Source organism: Oculina patagonica, chromosome 10 (genome assembly GCF_052425735.1).
Source record: "Oculina patagonica isolate OP01 chromosome 10, crgOcupat, whole genome shotgun sequence".
Classification (NCBI taxonomy): Eukaryota; Metazoa; Cnidaria; class Anthozoa; order Scleractinia; family Oculinidae; genus Oculina; species Oculina patagonica.
Window position 1 is genome coordinate 21,785,070 of NC_135767.1, and position 21,886 is coordinate 21,806,955.

At 39.5% G+C, this 21,886-nt stretch overlaps 2 protein-coding genes across 3 annotated transcripts; both read left to right on the forward strand.

Moving 5' to 3' along the window:
- The first annotated feature begins 347 nt into the window (after positions 1–347).
- Positions 348–8,454, forward strand: LOC144628901 (protein FAM50A-B-like). Of its 2 annotated transcripts, none has more exons than XM_078487017.1 (12): positions 348–503; positions 802–883; positions 1,207–1,300; positions 1,721–1,830; positions 2,351–2,430; positions 3,544–3,610; positions 3,707–3,768; positions 4,020–4,096; positions 5,696–5,750; positions 6,006–6,125; positions 6,642–6,752; positions 8,305–8,454. In XM_078487017.1, the coding sequence occupies exons 1-12, from the start codon at positions 393–395 to the stop codon at positions 8,329–8,331; spliced, it is 996 nt and encodes a 331-aa protein (XP_078343143.1). In that variant the 5' UTR covers positions 348–392; the 3' UTR covers positions 8,332–8,454. The 2 variants fall into 2 exon arrangements, with proteins under 2 accessions (XP_078343143.1, XP_078343144.1); XM_078487018.1 differs by having other exon boundaries at positions 2,354–2,430.
- A 1,475-nt stretch (positions 8,455–9,929) lies between these two features.
- On the forward strand, positions 9,930–21,649 carry LOC144628888 (uncharacterized protein C12orf56-like). The gene is made up of 11 exons (XM_078486999.1): positions 9,930–10,293; positions 12,074–12,952; positions 13,364–13,434; positions 14,208–14,346; positions 14,889–14,995; positions 15,674–15,763; positions 16,547–16,700; positions 17,025–17,099; positions 18,727–18,804; positions 19,539–19,717; positions 20,845–21,649. Exons 1-11 carry the CDS (start codon positions 10,036–10,038, stop codon positions 20,981–20,983), a joined length of 2,169 nt encoding a protein of 722 aa, XP_078343125.1. The 5' UTR covers positions 9,930–10,035; the 3' UTR covers positions 20,984–21,649.
- Positions 21,650–21,886: the final 237 nt, after the last annotated feature.

The window sequence follows — 21,886 nt, forward strand, 5'->3', positions numbered from 1 at the left end:
CGCGGATTTCCAATAGAACACAGCTGAGTTTCTACTAACAAGAAATAACACGCAAACTGCGGTGATAAACATTACGAAGAAACGCATAATTGGAAAAAAAATATACCTTTTCACTTGACGTTTAAATTCGAGGAACAATAACATTGATAGGCTCGATTTCCAGCCGCTTTTCGGGAAAATGAGCCCGCGCTCCTCCTCGGGGAGGAACAAAGACCGGACTCGAGGAGGCGGCGGAAATCGAGCCTATAACATTGACAGATGACGAAAAACAAACGAACTTCTGATTTATTGCCATGTACGCATTGCAGACCAATTTTCAGCGGTGATCCTGTGCATGAAGACCTGGCACGAGTCCCATCAAGCTGTGCGCGCGAAGAAAAGAAGAAGACAAAATGGCGGAATACAAGGGAGCTGCGAAGGAAGGCGCCAGGGCTATGGCCCTGATGAAAAAACGAGAGAAAATGAAGGCTGACATTGAAGCTGCAAAGAATAAGATTTCGGAGGTAAGTTTTGGGCTATATGCTTTTAGGATATTTTCGTAAACTTGGCATTGGAAATGAAATTGATCGATGGAGGCTGATCTGCAAGTTTTAAATCTTGTAAACTAGCTTGTCCATAAACATGACATAACATCGATCCTTAACCATAGTCGTAGTTTATCCTTCATTATCTAGCTCATGCAGTAAAACCTCCCTTTAGTTTCGATCTTATACAGGAAAATGAAAATAAACGAATATTAATGTGATTGTACATGTAACTTATGTAAAATTCTTTGTTAGGTTAAAATTTTGTTTCTTGCAGAATACCAAAATTGCGGATATCAGCAACAAGTTTTCATCTCACTATGATGTAGTTGAACAGCAGCTTAAATCAAGCACTATTGGTATGTTAGACATAAATTTACAACTTTTAATACAATGTTACTGTTACTGTACCTTTGTTATGCCAACCTATAGCTATATATATATCAGCGTTTCCCCCAAGAAGTGGGGGGGGGGGGGGGGATGTATCACGTAAGTACTTTGATCTTTTTTCTAAAGGGGTAAATTTTGACTTACATCATCAATGAGTGGGGGGGGATGAATATAAAATGGAATGGCTCTAAAATCTCAGGTCTGAATTACAGTCAAAAGCTGAATAAAACTAGTAAAAAAATAGAACTATATTGCATGATTGCAGCTCAATTATGATTATTCGATAATAAAGGTTTGGTTACCCTGGACGAAATGAAAGCCAGACGTGAGGATTTGGTCCGGGAACATGAAAAACAGCTGGCTGCTAAACTTAAATCTGATGAAGGGTAAGGGTTAGCACAAATCATTATTTTCATTCAATTAAGTTTTAACTCACCTAGAAAGGACATTTGAATTTTATTAAGCCTTTGCTCATATGTGATATGTGGATAAATAAATCTGCTGCTGCTGCTGCTACTACTACTAAGACGACAACAACTATCCAATTTATTATGCGATCCTTTTCTATCAGTGAATAGAAAACAATGGGGGAACAAATCAGATTCCCAGATTTCCAATAGAACTTGATGCTTCTTAAAATATGTAGAAACACAGGGCAATTTAAATGTTTTAACTAAAGCCTTTTTTATAACCAGGTTAACTCATTTTTATATCTATACTAACAACTTTATCATGTAGTCAATGGCTATTTGTGATATATTTCTTTCATGCATTTATCTCATTTCTTAGTTTCTTTAAATTAACAGAGAATCATCTAAAAGGAAACAGAAGAAAGCCAAGCTAAAGCAAAGTTCAGCATTGTCATTTAATCTTGATGAGGATGAAGAAGGAGATGATGATGATGAAGATAAACCAGGTAACGCAATGCAACGTAACATACCGCAACGTACATAATGTAATGCAACAAAACGTTATGACAGTGACAGAGGCAGTGGTAATGGCCAGCGATGACAGTGGCGGTGGCAGTGGCAGTGGCAGTGATAACAATAATAATTATAACAATTTGCCTATTACGTTCTGGGCCGGGTTGTTCAAAACGCGATTAACGCAAACTCAGGATTAAAAGATTATCGAGGTTTAAACTTCTCGTGTTTTAAAGGGTTTTCCATAGCAAATGTTTTGTGAAGTTTGAGAGTAGTCCACGTCAAAACTGGAGGACAAAAAATATTAACAGAAAACCTCAATGAAATGTTGTAAAACTAAAATCAAATTTCATGCTAATCCTAGATTAGCTTAATCGTACTTTGAACAACCGGGCCCTGGACTACATATTGTCATGTCTCTATTGCAATGGCACTAATAAAATGGCTAGCTGGCTACCTACAGGTTTGCTTGCTTTTATCTACTGTATGTAAATATCATGGGTTTTATTTCAGCAGTTGTACCACTGAAAAAGAAGAAACCAGGAAAAAACCCTGATGTAGACACATCATTTTTGCCTGACAAAGAAAGAGAGGTACATTTTTACATAAATTGAAACAATGATGACAGTAAAAAAAAAAGAAAACAGAAAATGTTTGGTAATCAGCAAGCAGGGCTCGAGACTAACTTTTTTGCTAACTAGCCAAGTAGCTAGTGACAGCTTTGATTTCACTAGCCAAAACTGATTTTCTACTAGCCACAATTTTTAAGCATAGTTCTTCTTTTAAAGGGGGGAGAGTGAAAACAATGTGCGATGTTTAAATCTTGAGCAGTAAATTGTTCCTTAAATCTTCATGTTTTTTTTCTTACAAAATTGGGCTTTGATCTTCACTATAATTATTGTATATGTACATGCCTTTTTGTCAACTAGATTGTTTAAAGCTTCACATTCTATAATGTCAACAGTTTACTTAGTTATATTCTTTGAGAGACAATTTAAAAAAATGCGGTTTCTTGCCACTAATTCCTGATTTTTTCACTAGCCATTTTGACTAGTGAAAGGCCAAAACCTACTAGCCAAAACTGCATTTTTAGTAGCCTTTGGCTAGTTGGCTACCGTTAGTCTCGAGCCCTGGTAGTCAGCAAGGCTAAAAAAATGTGAATTCCCCCTGGACAAGCAGCTGTCAAATGTTACTTGCCCAGGGCTGTTGCATGCTTGTCTTACCAGTGGTTTACTTTTTTATGATTTAGTTGGAAGATAACTTGCCTGGTCCCTGAACCCTTCAAGTTTATTTTTTTCCTTAGTGGCCATTTGGCCACCAACTATTCAAGTTTTGGTCGCCAGTGAAAAATTTTAGTCACCAAATTAAGCTGATGCTTTCAATCATTCCTCTCAATTTGAGTCGCCAGGCTGGCGACCTTGGTTCAAATTTAGTCGCCAGCTCCAAAATTTTAGTCGCCATGGCGACTAAAATGATCTTAACTTGGAGGGCTGTCCCTTGCGCATCTATTTTTGTTTGTGAAAGAAAATGGGGGGGGGGGGGAGAAGGATTACTAGATAGGGTGAACTTATTAGAGAGGGAAGCAGTTTATGAATGTTACATTCTCTCATACTGTACTAAGTAACTTGAATATTAGGACAGAGCAAAGATTCTGGATTCGGTGCTTGCGACTTAGTTAATGGATTTTATGGTTTACTTTGAGACAGGAGATAGAAAGGCAAGAAAGAGAAAAGATCAGACAAGAATGGGTGGAGAAACAAGAAAAGATTAAAAGTGAGTGCTGAGTAAAACCAATACATTACATTTTAACAACCATTGGTGAAGGAGCTGACACTGAGACTGTATTTTCGATTGTTTTTTTTTTAATAGATGAAGAGGTAGAGATTACATACAGCTACTGGGATGGATCAGGGCATAGAAGAACAATTAAGGTTGAGCATTGCAAGATAACAGTTATCTATAGTATGAATATATATATTAATTAATTCTTTACTTAGTTGAGAGCATGTAGGATTTGTGTTAGTAAACAGGTATAGTTATGTTGCCAAGGTAATTACATTAATGGGGAATCCTGATTTGTTGAATGGTGACATTGACAAGAAATGCACTTGTTTGAGTTTCTGTCTTTTTCATGCTTCATGAAATATTGTTAAATACTAAATGTTTATTGTTGTCTTTGCAGATGAAAAAAGGCAACACAATCTCACAGTTTCTCCAGAAAGGCATAGAGCAACTTCGAAAAGATTTTACAGAATTTAGGTAAGTTTGTGATGCTTTTAGTATGACCTTTAACGGTGACTCAAGTTCAGTTCCATGAAAATGGATCAAAGACTCCTACTTGAGCTTAACCCATTACTTTCCAAACACTATTTGGATGGGCAGGTAGGTAAGGTTAAGTGTCTGTGTTCGAGCCTAGTGGCCTGCAGGCCACAGCTTATCCCAGTTTCCGTAGCATGAAACAATTTGAATTTTTCTACTCCCCCTGGATAGGAAATTAGTTTACTGCAGAGTTACTCCAGTATTAAATTCACTAGTATCAATTTATACAGGTTTAGTACGGGTCATGGAAAATCTGGAAAGTCATGGAATTTTAGAATGTCATTTTCCAGGCCTGGAAAGTCATGGAGTTTAAGTGTGGGTCATGGAAAGTCATGGAAAGTCATGGAAAATGGTATCTTTGACTGTACAAAATACCCGAAATCAAAATAATTTTTTGAAAATTTCCAAGAAAAATGGTCAAATTTAGGTCATGGCAGACTTTGAAGAGTCAAGAAAAAAGGTCATGAAAAGTCATGGAATTTTAGCAGCTCAAAAGAGTGTGAACCCTGTTTATACACCTGGGTGGAAAGAGGCCTTTGGAGTATTCTTGGTTTTCAAGTTACGTCATAAAATTCTGAAATCAAAATTCACTAGGCCTGCTAAATTTTCGTTGTCATTAGACGTAAGATAATCTAAAAATATATATTTTTGCAAATTTCCAGATTGATAGTGTCATTCGTTTTTTAAACAGAGCATTTTGAATATTTGAGTTCTCCGTCGTACATGTATGTGACATCAAGCTGAGTGCCATGACAAAGCTGTTTTGTTTGAAAAAAGGCCTTTCGTTTCCATTTTCAGGAGATATAATAAGTGGTGTTTATGTGAAACTGTACTAGCTCATGAGCCAAAGATTGCCGCTGTTGTAAACAGAATTGAGTTCCAGTTGGTTTCTCTGACATCACGGTGGCCATATTTGTGTCCCTCGGAAGGACACAGTTATTATATGGCGGCTCCATACTAAGCTTTATAAATTTCCGTGGAAAGGTTCGGCAAATAACTCGCGAACGGTACACCATACAGACCTGAAACTTGAAGAAATTGGTTAATATCTATTTATCGTCTATAATATTTGAAATTCATAGCTTCTGTAGTTGAATGGTTTCGAATTTATTTTTTGATTGCGTGACAGTGAAAACCAGCAATAGTTTGTTGCCCAAGAAATACCCTGACTAGGAATCCAACCTGGACCACTCAATCTGTAGTTCTGCATGCTAACCTTCACACTGTAGCAAATAACTTGTATTCAATTCGTCAGGAATATGGAGAAAGTTCTTAAAAAAATTCTTACTACCTGACGGAAGATGAACCAATGAGCTTCGGCAGACTGCTTGCCACAAGTCTTCCAGTAGCTCAGTGGTTGGAGCATCTGACTGCTGTATGGAAGGTTATTGGTTTACTCCTGCCAGGGACTCAGAATTGTTCTCTGTCCTTCAGACGCACTTAAAAGAAAAGAAAGCAACTTAATGATGTTTTCTGTCTGTTTGGGTTTTTTTTTTTTTTTTTTTTTTTTTTTAAATGACTTTTTCTACTCTTTTGTAGGACTCTTAGTACTGAAAACCTTATGTACATCAAAGAGGATCTTATCATACCTCATGTAAGTAACTTTCAATTCAAATTTCACTCGCCTAGAACTGCTCTTGCATGGATTATCCATCCACCTCTTAGGCACGCAGTGCATGCAGAGTGATAGATAATTTGTTAAACTACAGTTTATCTTGGTTGAAAAATCACTGACAAAACAACAGTCCACAAAAGCTGATTGCTTTGGAAGGATAGCCTCTGCCATGTTTTTGTTTTTATGTTGTGAGCTTGGCTATAATTTTATCATTCCTATTTATCTGTCTTTTAGCATTACTCATTTTACGACTTCATTGTGAACAAGGCTCGTGGTAAAAGTGGCCCGTTGTTTAGTTTTGATGTCCATGAAGATGTGAGGATGATCAGTGACGCTTCTGTGGAAAAAGATGAGGTTAGTTGGTTTTTAAATGCTTGGCCAAGTGAAAACGAAGTAGTCCCAAGTTGAACTTGCGTACAAACCTGCGCTGTGAAGCCAAACAGACTTGCAAGTTTACTCGCAAGTACACACAAGCTAATAGTTGCAAAAAGAGGTCATTTCAGTGCGGTCAAATGGTAATGAAAATGCAAAGAAATGATTTGGGTTGATTTGCGTAGCTTGCACCGGTTTGCGTGTAAATTTGATCTCAACTAAAGTGAAGACAATTGATTGCAAGTCAATGCATGTGTGACCAAACTGACCAAACAGAGTTACAAGAAAGGCCTTGAAAGCATTTTTTAAAATGATGAGCCATGTAAAAAAAGTGGCAAACGTTCCAATCTGAGAGATTAAAGGAGCATATAGTTTATCAGTGCCAGTGCATGAGTGAAGCACTGGATGAGATGCAAGTTTATTGCAGGCTACCCACTTTATTTGGTGACCAGTTCCTCACTGCATCACTAAATTTTTCAATCTTTTTTCTGTTTGCAGTCGCACGCTGGTAAAGTTGTTCTTCGTTCGTGGTACGAGAGGAATAAACATATTTTCCCTGCCAGTCGGTGGGAGCCTTACGATCCTGAAAAGAAATGGGAAAAATATACGGTGAGCTCTAAATATATTTAACTAATATACATTTTGCTAGTCCTTATAAGTTTTGCTCTTTTACATTATTTCTTCGACGTGAAGTAGAAAGCTAGACAGAGAAGATATAGGAGTTCACTGAACATTTAAAGGGCCGTGTCACGGATTTTAGCCAAACGTAGGCATAGGAAATGACCATCAAATTCGTATAAATATATAAAATAGCCTCTTGAAACAGTGAAGGAATATTTAAATAACACACTAAATGCAAAAGAAGGTACGGATGGCCAAAAGTGTCGAAGATTGAAACGGATTGCGATATGGGTCTTTGAAATATGGTCCGAGGGAACAGTTTTCAAAGTTAATCTTGTCTGCTTGTAGCTTTTAATTATAACGCCCGGGAGACACAGTTGACTGCAATGAAGTTATGGTTTTGTCATTTAAAATCATAGAATTAATTTCTTTGCAAACTTTTAGTTTCATAGCGAATATTTGACAAAATTTTAATAACAAAATTTACTTAGCTGTGACACAGTCCCTTTAAGGAAAACTCTAACCTGCGTAATTTTTGCACGCCCTCCTTCGATTCTTTCCCCGCTTGAAAAACGTCTGGCATTCGACCCAAAAATTCCATACTGATGACGTAGCTCTACAAAGATCCGTGCAGAGTCTCTGATTGGTTGTGGCTCGGCTTGAATTCGCGCGCAAAATAACCTGCGATCAAGCGTTTTGTGTGATAAGTAGGGAGGGCATGATCTCAATTACCAATAACGGAGATAAAAAAAGCTTAGTAAATGTCAATTTGATTTTTGGTTTCCTGGAACATTTTGAGGTATACCAGCGCTGCAAGCCATTCAGCTACCCTTGTGACCAGTTACCTCTGTGTCAAAATGGACCTTAATTTCCAAAATGGTTTTATGTTCGTGTTAATATTTTCGACTTGAACAGAACAGGTTTTAGTAGTCTTAGGCTGCGTTCACACTTGGTGCCTGGGCTCGGTGCCCGCGTACGATTCTCGCTAGGCACTTATGTGAACAAACTATTTTTTTCAAGTACCCACGCCATACAGTACCGCTCAGAAATAAGCGTCCCAAAATATACGCGCGTATGCGTATCTGCGTATGTGCGTTATGTGTATGTGCGTATAAGGTGCGTATGCGATGGACGCTTATTTCTGAGCGGTACCGTAATTTGGGCATAGTGCCCGTGCCTGAGTATAAGGTCGACACCTTGTACTTAGGCACTCAAGGGTGCTTGCGCACTTTGGTTTTCTGTGTCTAAACACGACGCTATTTTTGGCCGGTGCTCGGATACCAGTGCTCGGGTACTAAGTGTGAACACGGCCTTAGAAAGAGCTAATGTAGTAGTTTAGAACCATTAGCGATTGGTGTACCGTGTACGACATTGCGTAAAGATATGCAGGAAGATAGCTAGACAAGGCAGCCACGACTACAAAATAAAGTTATCAGAGAATCAGTACAAGAAGGCAGAGTTCTGGGTACCGCACGTGCAGATACGAGTTATTATTTCATGCCCTTTGCCTGATTTATGTTTTTACCAATTGTTATAACAGATCTCTGATGCGCCGAAAAGTACATAAATAACAAAGACACCTTTCCGTCACTAACGAACTCATGGAGGATCAAATACGCCGTCGTTCACGCTTTCTTATTGTACAAGTCCTTGAAAACACTTTGTAAATAAAGGAAAATTACTTCAATAATATTTTGTGTTTATTTGTCGTGTATTATTTGCGTCCTGTTTGACAGAAAAAAAAAAACTTGATAGCATTACGATTGTTAATTAGCGCAAGCTTGTAGCCTCTCCTCTCCCGAGCTCTCTCCCAAGCAGGGCTGCAAATATTTTTTTTCACTCGAAACGGACATATGTCCTACTAAGACACCATCTTGGTCGGACAATTGTGTCGACATCACTAAAAACGAAAGGTTAAATTTTATTCATTGTTGCCGTAAAATGATTTACGACCAAAAAATTGTCCAGACATCATGTCCGACCACACTGAGATTTCGTCGGACATGAGCAATTTTTGTTCGGCCAGTGTCCGATGACCGACTGTTATTTGCAGCCCTGCCCTAGTGAACTGCCGTGAACTCAACAGTCCGGCGCTCTACCAACTGAGCTAACCGGTCGGCGGTTGAAAGATCAGACCTCGACTCCAAGACCTCCTTCCTCTAGTATCATAATTTCTTGAATTGATATCACATTTTATGTGTGGAGGTGAAGAGGACAAGGCCAAAAGACGCGATCACATTGACCGGTTATTTGAATCCCTGGTTGGTGGTCCGGCAGGGAGTTGACCTCCCTTTGTGAGGGCCAGTGTTCTAGCGTATTTGGAGTTCCCCCGGTCCATATCCGCTAGCGGATTTGACTCGGGGGTCCAAATTGGCCGGAGGGGATGGGTCCAACTCAGCTAATGTGTTACATTGGAAGGCGAGTAAAACCCGAGGCGGTTTCAGTTGATGACTGAATCGGGGTTTACACGAAACTCTCTTCTAACCCGACTAAGCAGAGGCAAGAGTGTTTTATTACAGCGTGGAGGGGCTACAGTTTAGATTTTGTGTAACAAGTGTGGCAACTGGTTTAGGCCCGGTTTACACCCTTTAGGCCCGGTACCCCCAGGGGGGAGACTCCCCGTATGAAAGGAAGGGGTGCTCGCCCTCTCACTCAGGGGTGTAAATTACGGAATTTGGTCTCACTTGAAAATGCATGGAGTTAAACACGTGGAAACTTGTTAAACTGATAACGGGACAGACCGCAAAACATGTATGTTTGCTGTCAACATTTTGATTTTTTTTGCCATTATTTTAAGCTCTCTGCCTGCTCTCCACAGGCTATTTACAATTTGCATTTAAATTTCCGACAGGTGTCCCAGCAGAAATGTAAATTTTAATGAATTTGATTAATTATTACGGGTTCGATCCAAGATTCTGTTTCATTTTTTGATAGAGACTTTGCGCTTGGTAAAAAAATTTTTTTTTTCCTGTTTCATAATTCCCCCTAGAACAGAGTGAAGAGTACTCGTGCTTTCAAACACGTGAAAATCAAATCTCGTGAGGTAAGCGCGCGAGAGTTTTGCTCGAGGCAATCTCGCGCGTAATTATTTAACACAACGCCGTTTCCCATTGGTCAACTATCAATTGACGTACATGCCATTATGACCGGCGGAAACAAGTAACAGAAACAGCGCGCGCGTGACAAGAAGTTATGGCGGCAGGCGACTTGTTATGTGGCGTGAAACATGTCTCATTTCGGCGCTGATTTTCGCATTTTTTGAGTGTTTTCAATGGCAGGCTCTAGCCTAGATGATGGAGTTCAAAAGCACCAGAAGGTTTACAGCTTTTTGAAGCGAATGCTGCCTCAAGATCGCTATGAAGGGGTGCGAGTGATCGAGCCTTGCGTAGTTGTTGCAGATGGTTTTAAAAAGAGTTTTCAATTCGCGGTGCTGGGCGATGAAATGCTCTACATCACAGAAAATCCACCACGAACTTCCAAAGACATCAGGCTTAAAGTGGATTTGGCTTGCGTTACATCTGTAGAATTGGTGAGTTTTAAAACTAGGTTAAAATTTGATACTTGGGTGTCGATGGACTGTCACTCGATCGCAAGTGTCGATTTCTGTTTACAAAGACTCCAGAGTGTGTTTCATATAACTTTGTTGGGAAATCCTCAAAGTTTGCATGGCCGTGTTAAAAATCGCTTGCTGCTAGAAAGGATTTTTACTGTGGCATGGAAATAAGAGCATGACATCCAAAATAAACAAGTCAGTTATTTAGTATAATTATGGAAATATCTAGCGGTAATGCACCTATCAATGTAAATCCCGCGGGGGGGGGGGGAGTGGGGCCAGGGGTGGGGATTTGACAAAAAAGTAAAAATTGCAGTCAAATTCCCGAGGGTGGGAAAAATATTTTTGTTCAAATGTACCTAAGAAGACCCACCCAGGGGCAGAATTCTAAAACAAACTAACAAGTACTTTCTACATACCTTTACTGATTTTCTGTCAATCCAACCGTTTCGGTTTCATATTGAAAACAATAAAGGTCACGGACGTCTTAGATTTCCCTTAGGATTCCTACTCCAAATGTACTTGAAAGTAAAATATTCTTAAATCGCTATTTTATGACTAAATGGCGTTAAAAGTGGAGATAAATGCCGATGAAAAACTCAGAATCGTACCTTGCAATGAAGCATATTATTTCCAAAGCCACGAGAAGGAAGAACTTGGTAATCGCGTCTGAAGATTGGATCCAGGCGCTTCCCGGTCAAAGTCAAATGTCCCAACCCCCGGGACGCGACTCGCAGTCAAATGCCCGACAGAGGGGATCGTTCTTGTTGTCAAATCCCGTGCCTTTGCCCGCACTCCCCCCCGCGGGATTTACATTGATAGGTGCATAATTACATGTAGGCGACTAGCAGCCGGTGTATTGCGATCATAAAAGCTCACAGTAAATACATAATTTTAACTATCAAGCCTTGAAGAAAGGAATATTTCTGCAACGTTATGTATAATCTTTCATCTGCTGTTAGCAACCAGCGATTTTATTATTCACTTATGACTTATTTCCGTAACGAGATATTCTGTTTAATATTTAATGATAAATATTATGCATAGCGTTTAAGAGCGACATTTAATAATGAAAAGTATTGAATTGGATTGTTTTGGAGTCACTAGGGAAATAATGTTTTAAAATAGACACTACATAATTTCTTCGAATGTTCTGGTGAACACGCTTTATGATGTCAAATGACACATTTTTTTAAATATTTTGTAGTGAGCACTTGATATAAAATGTCCTGCACTTTTATTTATTTTTTATTCTGTCTTTACATGTCATCACAACTGTCAAATTGAAGCATTGTTTGTTCCGGAAAAAAAAGAAGTGTGGAGTGAGATATCTGACAACTAAAAATTAAGTCATTGCTACATAATTATTTTTGTAAACTTGTTCAAGAAACTATGCAAGACCCCATTATATGTTGTTCCAGAAAATATGTACCATACTTCGAATTTTTTTGTGAATAATAGCAGGCACGGCGGAGCCGGGGGGCTGGGGGGGGCTAAAGCCCCCCCCCCCCCAGAATTTCGGCGAAAAAATAAAGACTTACTAAGAGAAAAGTCTTTTTAGCCCCCCCACTTCAAGTCACTAGTCAGCCCCCCCACTTGGAAAATTGCTCCGCCGTCCCTGAATAGTTATGGAACACTATTTCTGCAAGTCTGCCTGTCTGAAGTCTTCATTAGTTGCGCACCAGCATATAGATGTATACAAATTACTCAAAAAAAATATATTGAATGCTTTAATTAAGGCGTTTTTCTTTTTCAGATTCATGATGTGGCAGAATTTCTTGGTGGGGAATTGAAAACAAAAAACCAGCACATTTTGCTAGTTTATAAAAAGATTTGTAAACAAACATCGTCAAGCCAATCTGTGACCACTCCCTGGAGTGAAAACAGCTCATCAACAAGGTTAGCTCTGCAGGCGTCCATCCTTAGCACATCTCCAATTTTAAGACTTAAATCTGTTGAACAAGGCAATGGTAAATCTCCAGTTCTTCAACCTAGAACGTCAATGGCCAGAGTTGAAAGCCAGCCCATTACAACTCAATATCTTACAGTGCAGACAAACAGGCTTCATCTGAGTGCGTCAGATCCCGATCTGCGGAATCTGAAGCATGAAGAAAGCAAATTGTATTCAGGATCAACTGGAAACATGAAGGCAAACTTAGATTCTCCCATCAGCAGACGACCTCTTCCGTCTCTACCTCCTAGCCATAAATCTCAAGTAACGCAATCCAATTCAAAATCAAGGATAAGGTCAGGAAGTGTTGACCAAGGACGACGAAAGAAGCGATCTGCATCTCCTCGACCAAAGCGAAAGAACAGCGACAAAGAACAGTACGACTTAGACTGGAGCTCTAGCAGTAGTGAGCTTGAGATTCCTCATCACCATTCATCAAATAGTTTTCAAAGGCAAAGATCAGCTGACTTTTCAAGGACACCGTCATCATACAGTAAAAGTCGTCATCGAAGTGACAGTAACGAGTCGACAGGCAGTCTTGGGGAGTTGGACAATTACTCTGATGAAGAAAGCAATGACTCTGTTCCCAAAAAAATTGAATTAACAGAACTTCATTTATACATTCTTTCTGAAAAGTCACCAATGTTTATGTATCTTAGAAGCACTTGGAATAACTGCATTTTGGTAAGTTTCTTTTTTCTGCATGCACAGTCCAATCTTCTACGATATAGCTGCCAACTTGCGCATCTCCTTAATTTATAGACAAGAGCCTCTTCCCTGCAGGTTGGCATGTCTATAACTGCAATCTCATGCCAGCTCACACCTACAGACAATTTCTCATGCAAGCTGAAAAAACTGAGCTACATGTATTACAGCCCAAACTGGCACGCTTTTAATGTAAACTTTAGCCAATGCAAGAAAAGTTAAGAAATGTCATGCCATAGGTAATGACAGTACTTCCCTTCAAATTCTTTGATTTTATAAGGAACAAACATTTGTGGCATAGTTGTGCTTGGCGAAACACATCGTGGGACAACATTACCATTTGATTATTTAATTATTGCCTTGAATTGAATCCTTTCTTTATCTGTGTAGAAATCTACTCTTAATTTTGGAAAAGGAAGTTCATCACCAAGGTCGCCCTCTGGTTCAAACAAAATTGACAAGTAAGTCTTAAGAGGGCTATGCCACAATATTTTTAGTCATTTTTCTACACTTATTGAAGGAAACTCCAGATAGTTTTCGAAAACTTTAAAAAATGCTAAAGAAGTTAATAACAAAGTGAAAATAAGCAAGAATGGGTATGGTAATTTTTGACAGACTATTGGAAACTTTCTGTCCTTGAGCCATATTAAGATGGAAGTGTTAAAGCCAAGCTGGGATTTAAATTACCATTAACAAAATGATAGTGAAAGTGACTTATGTTTTACCTTTGATTAAACTCATGCCAATAGTTGAGTGTGGTGGACAACCCTGGGAGCGGCAACCACCAGGCACCATCACACTGAGAGAAAAGACTCAGTGGAAGGCAAAACTAAATACTTACCGATACTTACTTATGGGAAAGGGTGGGTGGGAAGGAAACTGCAAAAAGGCAGAACTTGCTTGAAAGACAACATGCCGGGCGAAATGCTTGACCTTCACGGGAGAGCTGTAAATTTACTGAAGCCCCTGAATAAAAACGTGAAACCGCCTCAACTTCAAGGGAGCAACCGCTGGCCGATAAATGTTGTCTTGAGTTTAACCTTGCCTAAATTTCAGTTAGCCACATATGTCACTAATTAAAGAATTTATTGTAAGGAGATCAACAAATATTGGCCTTACTAAATTAATGATCATAAGTTTTAATGCCCATTAATTTTGTTTGTCAGACTGGCTTGCCAATCTTATCAAAACTGACCTGGATTGAGACCTATGATTTATTTTTTATTTATTTCAGTTCACAGTTATTGCACTTGTTCAATCAGCTGAAGACAGAAATTTTACAATCTCACATTATGGAAAAGACATTTGTTCTTATTCAAGAGCTTCTTACAGCAGCAGAAAAAAGCTTTAACCTAAAAAAATATTTCTGGAAGGTAGGAATGAATAATAGGTTTCATTTAAGATAATACAGATGTTTAATTTTTATGAGCATGAGGGCGGCAAAATACATATTGTCAGGGCTGCAAAAAAATTTTTTTTTTTCACTTGAAGGGACATATGTCCTACTAAGACACCATCTTGGTCAGACAAAACAAAGTTTTGGTCTGACATCACCAAAAACAAAAGGTGATTTTTTTTCATTGTTGCCGCAAAAATTAATGATTTACGATCAAAAATTTTGTCCGGACATCATGTTCGACCTCACTTGGGATTTTGTCAGACATGAGCAAATTTTGGTCAGCCAATGTCCGATGACCGACTGTTATTTGCAGCCCTGTATTGATCCACTATGGATGAAAAGCAGCGAGGTCCACATGCAGGAAAAAACAAGAGGTGATATTCTCAGTATGGTCCCAAGTATTCCTGCAAGCATAGTTAATAAGACATGTACCGGTATTACATGACTTCATGGTTGAATTAGAGTGGTAATAGCTGTCTTAGTAATGCAATAAGGTTAGATATTGTTTTGCATTAGTCTCCAGATCTCTTTCTGTTCATGGTGGGTCAACTTCAGCGATATATGCCCCAGTCTGCCAGCCAGGCATCTCGAAAGAAAGGAAGCAACAGAGAAGATGAACTTGAGTAAGTGAACATGTTGGCATTAAAAATTAATTATAAGTGTTTATTTAGTACAGTAATACAGTTAACCCCCTCTTAGATAGGAGTCAAGAATGGTCCCTCAAAATGTCGCAGTTCTCGCAATGCTCGCAAAATTTTAGTGGGTGCTTGTTTGCTTGTGCTCGCACATTTTTACAAGTGCTCGCATGCTCGGTTTTCAGTAGAGGTAGGTTTTTGAAAAGAGCTCGCTGCTCGCAAGGCTAATTTTTGTCAATGCTCGTGCTTGCAAAGAAAAACGCTGTGCTCGCAAATGCTCGCAAAGACCATTTGATACCCCTTTAGATGGACACCATCAAGGCTGGCTCCAACTGTCTGTTTTAATAAGGTGTCCATGGATCTTATAGGGAGTTTAAATAATTATAGTAAAATGACTGAAAAACCACAAAGATGGGACCATCTTAAAGAGTTGTGGGTTAAGAGAGCAGGGTGTTCATTAGGCATCGGAGATCGGAGAATTCTCACGCTACAACATAGAATTCTCCGGCTAAATTTAAAATGCCTGTACCTATTTTTTATTAAGATGCAGAACCTTATCCGGTTACTTTACACTATTCTCCTGCTATTACAATTCTTAAGGAAAACCCTGAGAGAGAGTTGATCATTGACAGACACCTCCCAGTAATGTAACTCTTTTTCTTTCAGCTTTGTGGTCGTACTATTACAGACATTTGTATGTCTGTTTCGTGAGACTGACATTCTATCCACGCAACTGACTGTCATCAAATCCAACAAGTAAGTCTATGTAACCACAATGTCAAGCTTCTGATATTTAAGTGGAAAAACAAAGCCAACAAGTACTTGTACTTTTGTACATTTATTAGCTGGTATCATAGGCCTTCATGTGGGAGGCATGGTGGCCTAATGGTTAGTGCGCTCGACTCCGGGTCAAACGGCCCGGGTTCGAGGCTGGCCGGGGCGCTGCATTGTGTTCTTGGGCAAGACACTTTACTCTCACAGTGCCTCTCTCCACCCAGGTGTATAAATGGGTACTGGCAAACTTACTGCTGGGGGGTAACCCTGCGATGATCTAGCACCCCATCCAGGGGGGAGTAGCAATACTCCTAGTCGCTTAATGCTACGGAAACCAGGATAAGCTCCGGCTGTATGAGCCTCATGGCTCGGACACAGACTTTACCTTTTTTACTTTCATCATGTAGGACTTCAAAGCTTTAGCTTACACAGCCCGTGTGCACGCATTGCGTGCCTATAATGCTCAGCAAGTTTCAGGCACGCATCACATGAGGCACCTTAAATTTGAACAGATATCTTCCTTCTCATACTCAGTTCTCTCCAATTTTCTTTCTACTGATGAGACAGCTTTACAGGAATCTCTTGAGTGTCTGACTGGTTGTTACTAAAACACAAAAAAACTCAAAACAGAGCAGAAACCAATAATATACACCACACAGACCTCAGTATGTGGGCTCACAGAAATGAATTGAGCTCATGAAGGGTTACATCAGTTTAGTTACAGTTAGGCTCAAGGCATATTTATTATAATTATTTGGTTTTCAGGGGGCAGGCAATCAAGGATCTTCTCAAGACCATTGTCATTCATCCTCTGACCACAGTACAGAAAACAGGAGCAGCTGGTATCTCCCCAGCAGCTCAGCTGCTGCTGTCAGGAGCTGACAGAAGCATGTTCACTGTTGGTGCTGGGGATGAAGAGGTAAGCCTTAGATAGCCTGCGTGGTGCTTCACGCTCTTATCTCGCTCGAGCTTCGTGCTCGAACTTCCCCTTCTCCCTCCCCTTTGGACTCCGGCCACGCAGGCTAAGCCTTAGAGGGCATTTGTGTAGCACGATCAATGTCATCATTGTCGTCCTCCTCCTCTGACTTCTCCTCCTTGTCCTTCCTTGTCCGTCTTTTCTTCCTCTGCCTCTCCTTCCTCCTCTCCCTCTTCCTCCTTCTCCTCCTCCTTCTTCCACCCCAACATCCTCTGTAGGTGGCAGCATCTAAAGTTCATTGAATCATTTATTTTCTGGTATTTTCAGATTGATAAATTATTGACAGAAATTTTGGACAGTGCCACATCCCTCCTGTTTGAATTGATTTGTGTTGTCCATCAGGTAAGATGTTAGCATAAATGAGCAGGCTCACCTTTGAGTCACACATGCAAGCAGCGAAGCTGCAAGTACGAGTCAGTAAGCTCCCCTGACTCCACACCAGCTTTTCACAGGCTAGTAACAGGCGCGTAGCTGAGGTTTTTGGAAGGGTGTTCGTATTGACAGGAATATTTATTTGGGGGTAATAAAATACGAGCGCCGAAGGCGCGAGCCTCTATGGGGGTCTGGGGGCATGTCCCCCCAGAATCATTTGAAATGTAGAGGCCCGGAAATGCTATTTTCAGCATTGTGCACGTCAATATTTCAAACTCGATGGAGTTCAAAATAACAGGTATTTTTAGTCATAACAACAAAATTTCCGGCATTTTGTTAACTTGATACATTCATACATAAATACCGGCTTAGTACACTACATCTTAGGGTTAATGCTTAAGCCCCACCCCCTAGCCTCCCACGCAGTCCTTCTTAGGGGCGATCAACACGATCGCCCCTAAGAACGACTGCGTGGGAGGCTATCCACCCCCCGGCTCTACCTTCAATGTACTAAAAGAAGCGTCAAAGCGTCAATATGCACTAAATATGGACGTATCACCTGGGTCCCCCGAAATTGAGAGCCAGTGAGGAGAGCCCATTCTCCTAACAATTTAATACTTTCCCGATACTTTTAGCGTTTTCTTTAAAAGCTGCAACACTCAAAGTTTGTTTTCCATTCCCCCACTATTTGCTAAAAGCTGAAAATCAACAGTTTGTGTTTTCAGTCCTCTATTATTGACCTCCAAAGGGGGTTCGTTCGAACCCCTCGAACCCCCCCTCCTACGCGCCTGAGTAAGATGTGGGAAGAAAAAGTGAGATACCAGTATTCATTTATAAGTCCAGTTGGCCCAAACTCAGTTTTTGCAGCGAGGTTAAGGGCTGCATTTGAGCTTAGTGGCCCATCAGACCAGAGCTTAGCTTTGCTTGGTTTCCAATTCATGACGCAAGTGGGAACATTTCTACTCTCCCCTTTATGGGATGCTAGTCCATTGCAGGGTTGCACAGCTTCTGAGTGGAGAAAGGCACTATGAAAGTACCTTGCTGTCTAGTATCTAACACAACACAGTGACCCTGGCTAGTGCATGAACTTAGACTGCTCAGTGAGTACACTAACCATTAGGCCACCATGCCTCCCACTTTGTAGCATAAAGTGGCTAGAGGTATATAGCTTATCTCAAGTAAGGGAAGGAACAACAACATAAAAGACGTTATATATATTTACTTTTCTATAGGTTTCTGTTTGTATCTTTCCCAGACAAATGCAAGTAAAAATATAAATCGTCTTTATTTTACGAGGTTAGCACGTGCGAGGGTAGCATGTCTTGTGACTGACAAACATGTGGCCCTTGGATTCCTGATCAAATTGAAATTTAGAAGTGTTAATTGATTTTTGTGGAGGGAGGAAAACCGGAGAACCTGGAGAAAAACCCTCGGAGCAAGGACGAGAACCAACAACAAACTCAATCCACATATGACGCCGGGTCCAGGAATCGAACTCGGGCCACATTGGTGGGAGGCGAGCGCTTTCACCACTGCGCCACCCTTGCTCCCCTGAAGTAATATTTGATTTTCTAATGTTACTGTCTATCGTTTTCAGGCCAATTGCATTTCAATGGAGGATAATGTTCTCAACATTTTCTGGCTCATGAAGATTATTGAAGCTCAGGAGCAAACAGTGAGTATACAGCTAATTTGAGAAAGGTTGTGGGAAAAAAGCACAAAAGTGCATGCGACAAGACCGAAAGGTAGTGTGGGTAAAAGTAGAGAGCTACTGCACGTGCTGAAAACTAATAAGATGGCGAAACAAACAAACGCTAATTTTGCACTTTTTTTTGTACTTTTAGCCACGCTGAGTTTAAGAAAAATTTTCAAAACTCAAACACATGCGACAGTAAAAGTAATGCTACAGAAAAAGGCCTCGTGAGAAGAAAAACAAAATCTTCACGTGCAGAAATACAAACTTGTACATTTCCTCTAGGGCAATATGCAAAATTCAAGTGAATACCCAGACCACTGTTATGTTAGGTCTTGTCGTGTGCACTTTTGGGCTTTTTTCCGACAACCTTTCTCGAATTAGCTGTATGTAACAGTTCAAGTGACAATCTTTAATATATGAGTCTTACAGCCAATAACATCACAGCTAAACTGACCATTCAGCTTTAACAGACCACTGATTTATGACATCATCGAATGACAACAACTTTTCACTTGACTTTGAAGATGACTTCCGCTCAGGTTGTCAAAACGTCAGTCACCAATCAACAGTTCTTTCCAGAACTACTCTCACCCTGACAATTACACTGCACGAACTAACAGATCGCTTGTTTTCTGGAATTGGCAAGAAAAATGACATCACATGTTCCTTTTGTATCCTTGTCTAACATTAGTTTCCCTGTTTTGTATTTCCAGAAACCTTTCGTGCAGAGAGTTATGGAGCGATTAACTTCGCTGGTGTCGTCCTCTGGCAAATCTCTCTCTCCATCCGATGCTGTTCTTCTTTACAGGCAGCTTTACGTGTTGAAGAATTTCATGGAGTATGGCTCAGTTGTAGCTAATCAGATACGAGTTGGATATGCTGAGGAATTTAGGTATAGTACTTAGAAGACACGTTAATTTCGCGATTTTAAGGTGTGATTTTCGGCTTTTTGGTTTTGTTTTTTTTTTTTTTTTTTTTTTTTGTTTTTGGTAAAGAATTTATTTTTTTTTAGTTAAAAAAAAGGGGGGGGAAAATCGAAAATTTTATTTTTTAATTTTTTATTTTTTAAAAAACGGCGAAAGTATTTATAATGTTGTATTGCTTTTTCCACTTGTTTTATTCCCCCTCCTTACCTTTCAAATAATGGGCAGAAATTTTCGTCAGAAATTTGGAATTAACAGATACTGCCAGGCAATTCAGTAATTTCTCGTTTTAAAGATACATGTATAAGCCATATTATTAAAAACTAGCATGGTATATTCTTTCTTGGTTTTGTTGGTTAAGGATGTTTACTTTCCACAAATTGGACCAAAAAGCAAAAAAAAAAAGGGGGGGGAAAAATTTTTTGGGTTTTTAAAAAAAAAATTTTTCCCCTTTTTATTTATACAACACCCCCCGCCAAGGAAAAATAATGCTAGTTCCAGTTAAAAGACATCTATCACCAAACCCTAAATGGAAATTAGTTCTTCTTGAATGCTAACTTAAAAACTTGTTGACACACTTTTTTAATAATTGCCTTTAAAAAGGCAATTATCTATTGAGTGTCATGCAGTCATTATTGATCTCGTGGAGACAAGAACCGGCGCTCGTTTTAACTTTTATAAACATATCACCATATACACATAGCTGAACGTAGCTTTTTTTTCAGTTAAAAACACTCCCTCGTTATTGTTGGTTCTACAAGCTTTAAAATGATATCTAGGTTTGTGCTCTTTTCTAAAATGACTCGCCCTGGAGGTGAATTTTGCGCAGGTGCCCCCCCCCCCCCCTTTTCCAGCCCATCATCATCATCATCATTATAACCTTTATTTTAACACGATAGGGGTTTAAAGCACAATGCTTGTGGGGTCGTGTATTAAACTAAATATTACTATTAAAAATACTAATAAACTAATATATTTCTAAATTACTACTAAATACTTATATACTAAATTGATGAACCCCAGGGCTTTTGAATCGGCTCCGCCACACCACTAAATTTTGTCCACTAACATTTGTGTTTTATTGTTAACGTGGCAGGTATTACATTAGAAAGCCGGTTGTAAAGAAGAAACTCTCTTCAGAGTTCCCCCTCACAAGCCCGACTATAAAACTTTTGGAACGAGTTACAGACTACGTGTTAAGCAAGACTCTAACACAGCAGCCATCATTTAGATGACACCAAAGGAATACGTACTTGTAGTCTTGAATGTATAGCTATGATATTCCTCTTTTTATAGCCCCTGCTATAATGATCGCATTTTCTCGATTAGACACCGCCGGGCATTTATTTAAAACTCAACCTTTCAATAGCGACCTTTAGATTGGACTACGAGTTCGAGACTGAGTTCGAGTACGAGTTTTTAAACCAAATTCTTATACCTCATATATTCACTTTTCGTACTAATCTTATCCCTTACTTTTATTTATGTGTTAGTCAGCAACAAGAAAGAGTTATAGTTCGGGGGATAAAATTGTCTGGAAATTCTAAAGTCGCCGGTACTCGTACTCGATGTCGTACTTGTAGTCAAATCTAAAGGTCGCTAATAACTCACGAACTCTGCTAAATTTACGGTTGCGATTTTCGCTGCGGTCAACCATTTTAGCGGCCTCTCAGAAAACAGGTCTGTCTGTGTCACTTGTGATTGGTAGATTTCAGTCCATTTTGTTTATTTCTTGTTTTCAAGGTTCGTTGCATGACTGACGGCAGCAAAACTCAATACTTTTACAAGAGTTTAATAGCGCTTTTCATCATTTTCTTCAACCCAATAGTCTAGTGTGTAGAAATTTCTTGAAATGTTTTTGACGACTTTCTGTTGGTTTACCGAACTTTTAGCCAATCACAGAGCAAGCAACAGCACGTGCAGTTCATAGGCACGTAGTTGTTTTAACTTCCGGTCTTTTTCACTAACTTTGATTGGCTGAAAACATGGAAACCATCAAAATGATTTCGAGTTGCAACGCTTATTGGTGTTGGACAATACACCTTTTTTCCAATATGGGGGAAAATATATTTTTTTTTTTTTTTTTTTTTAATTGGCCTTCGTGGCTTCGATGGCATCTGCAGAAGTAAAAAAAATTT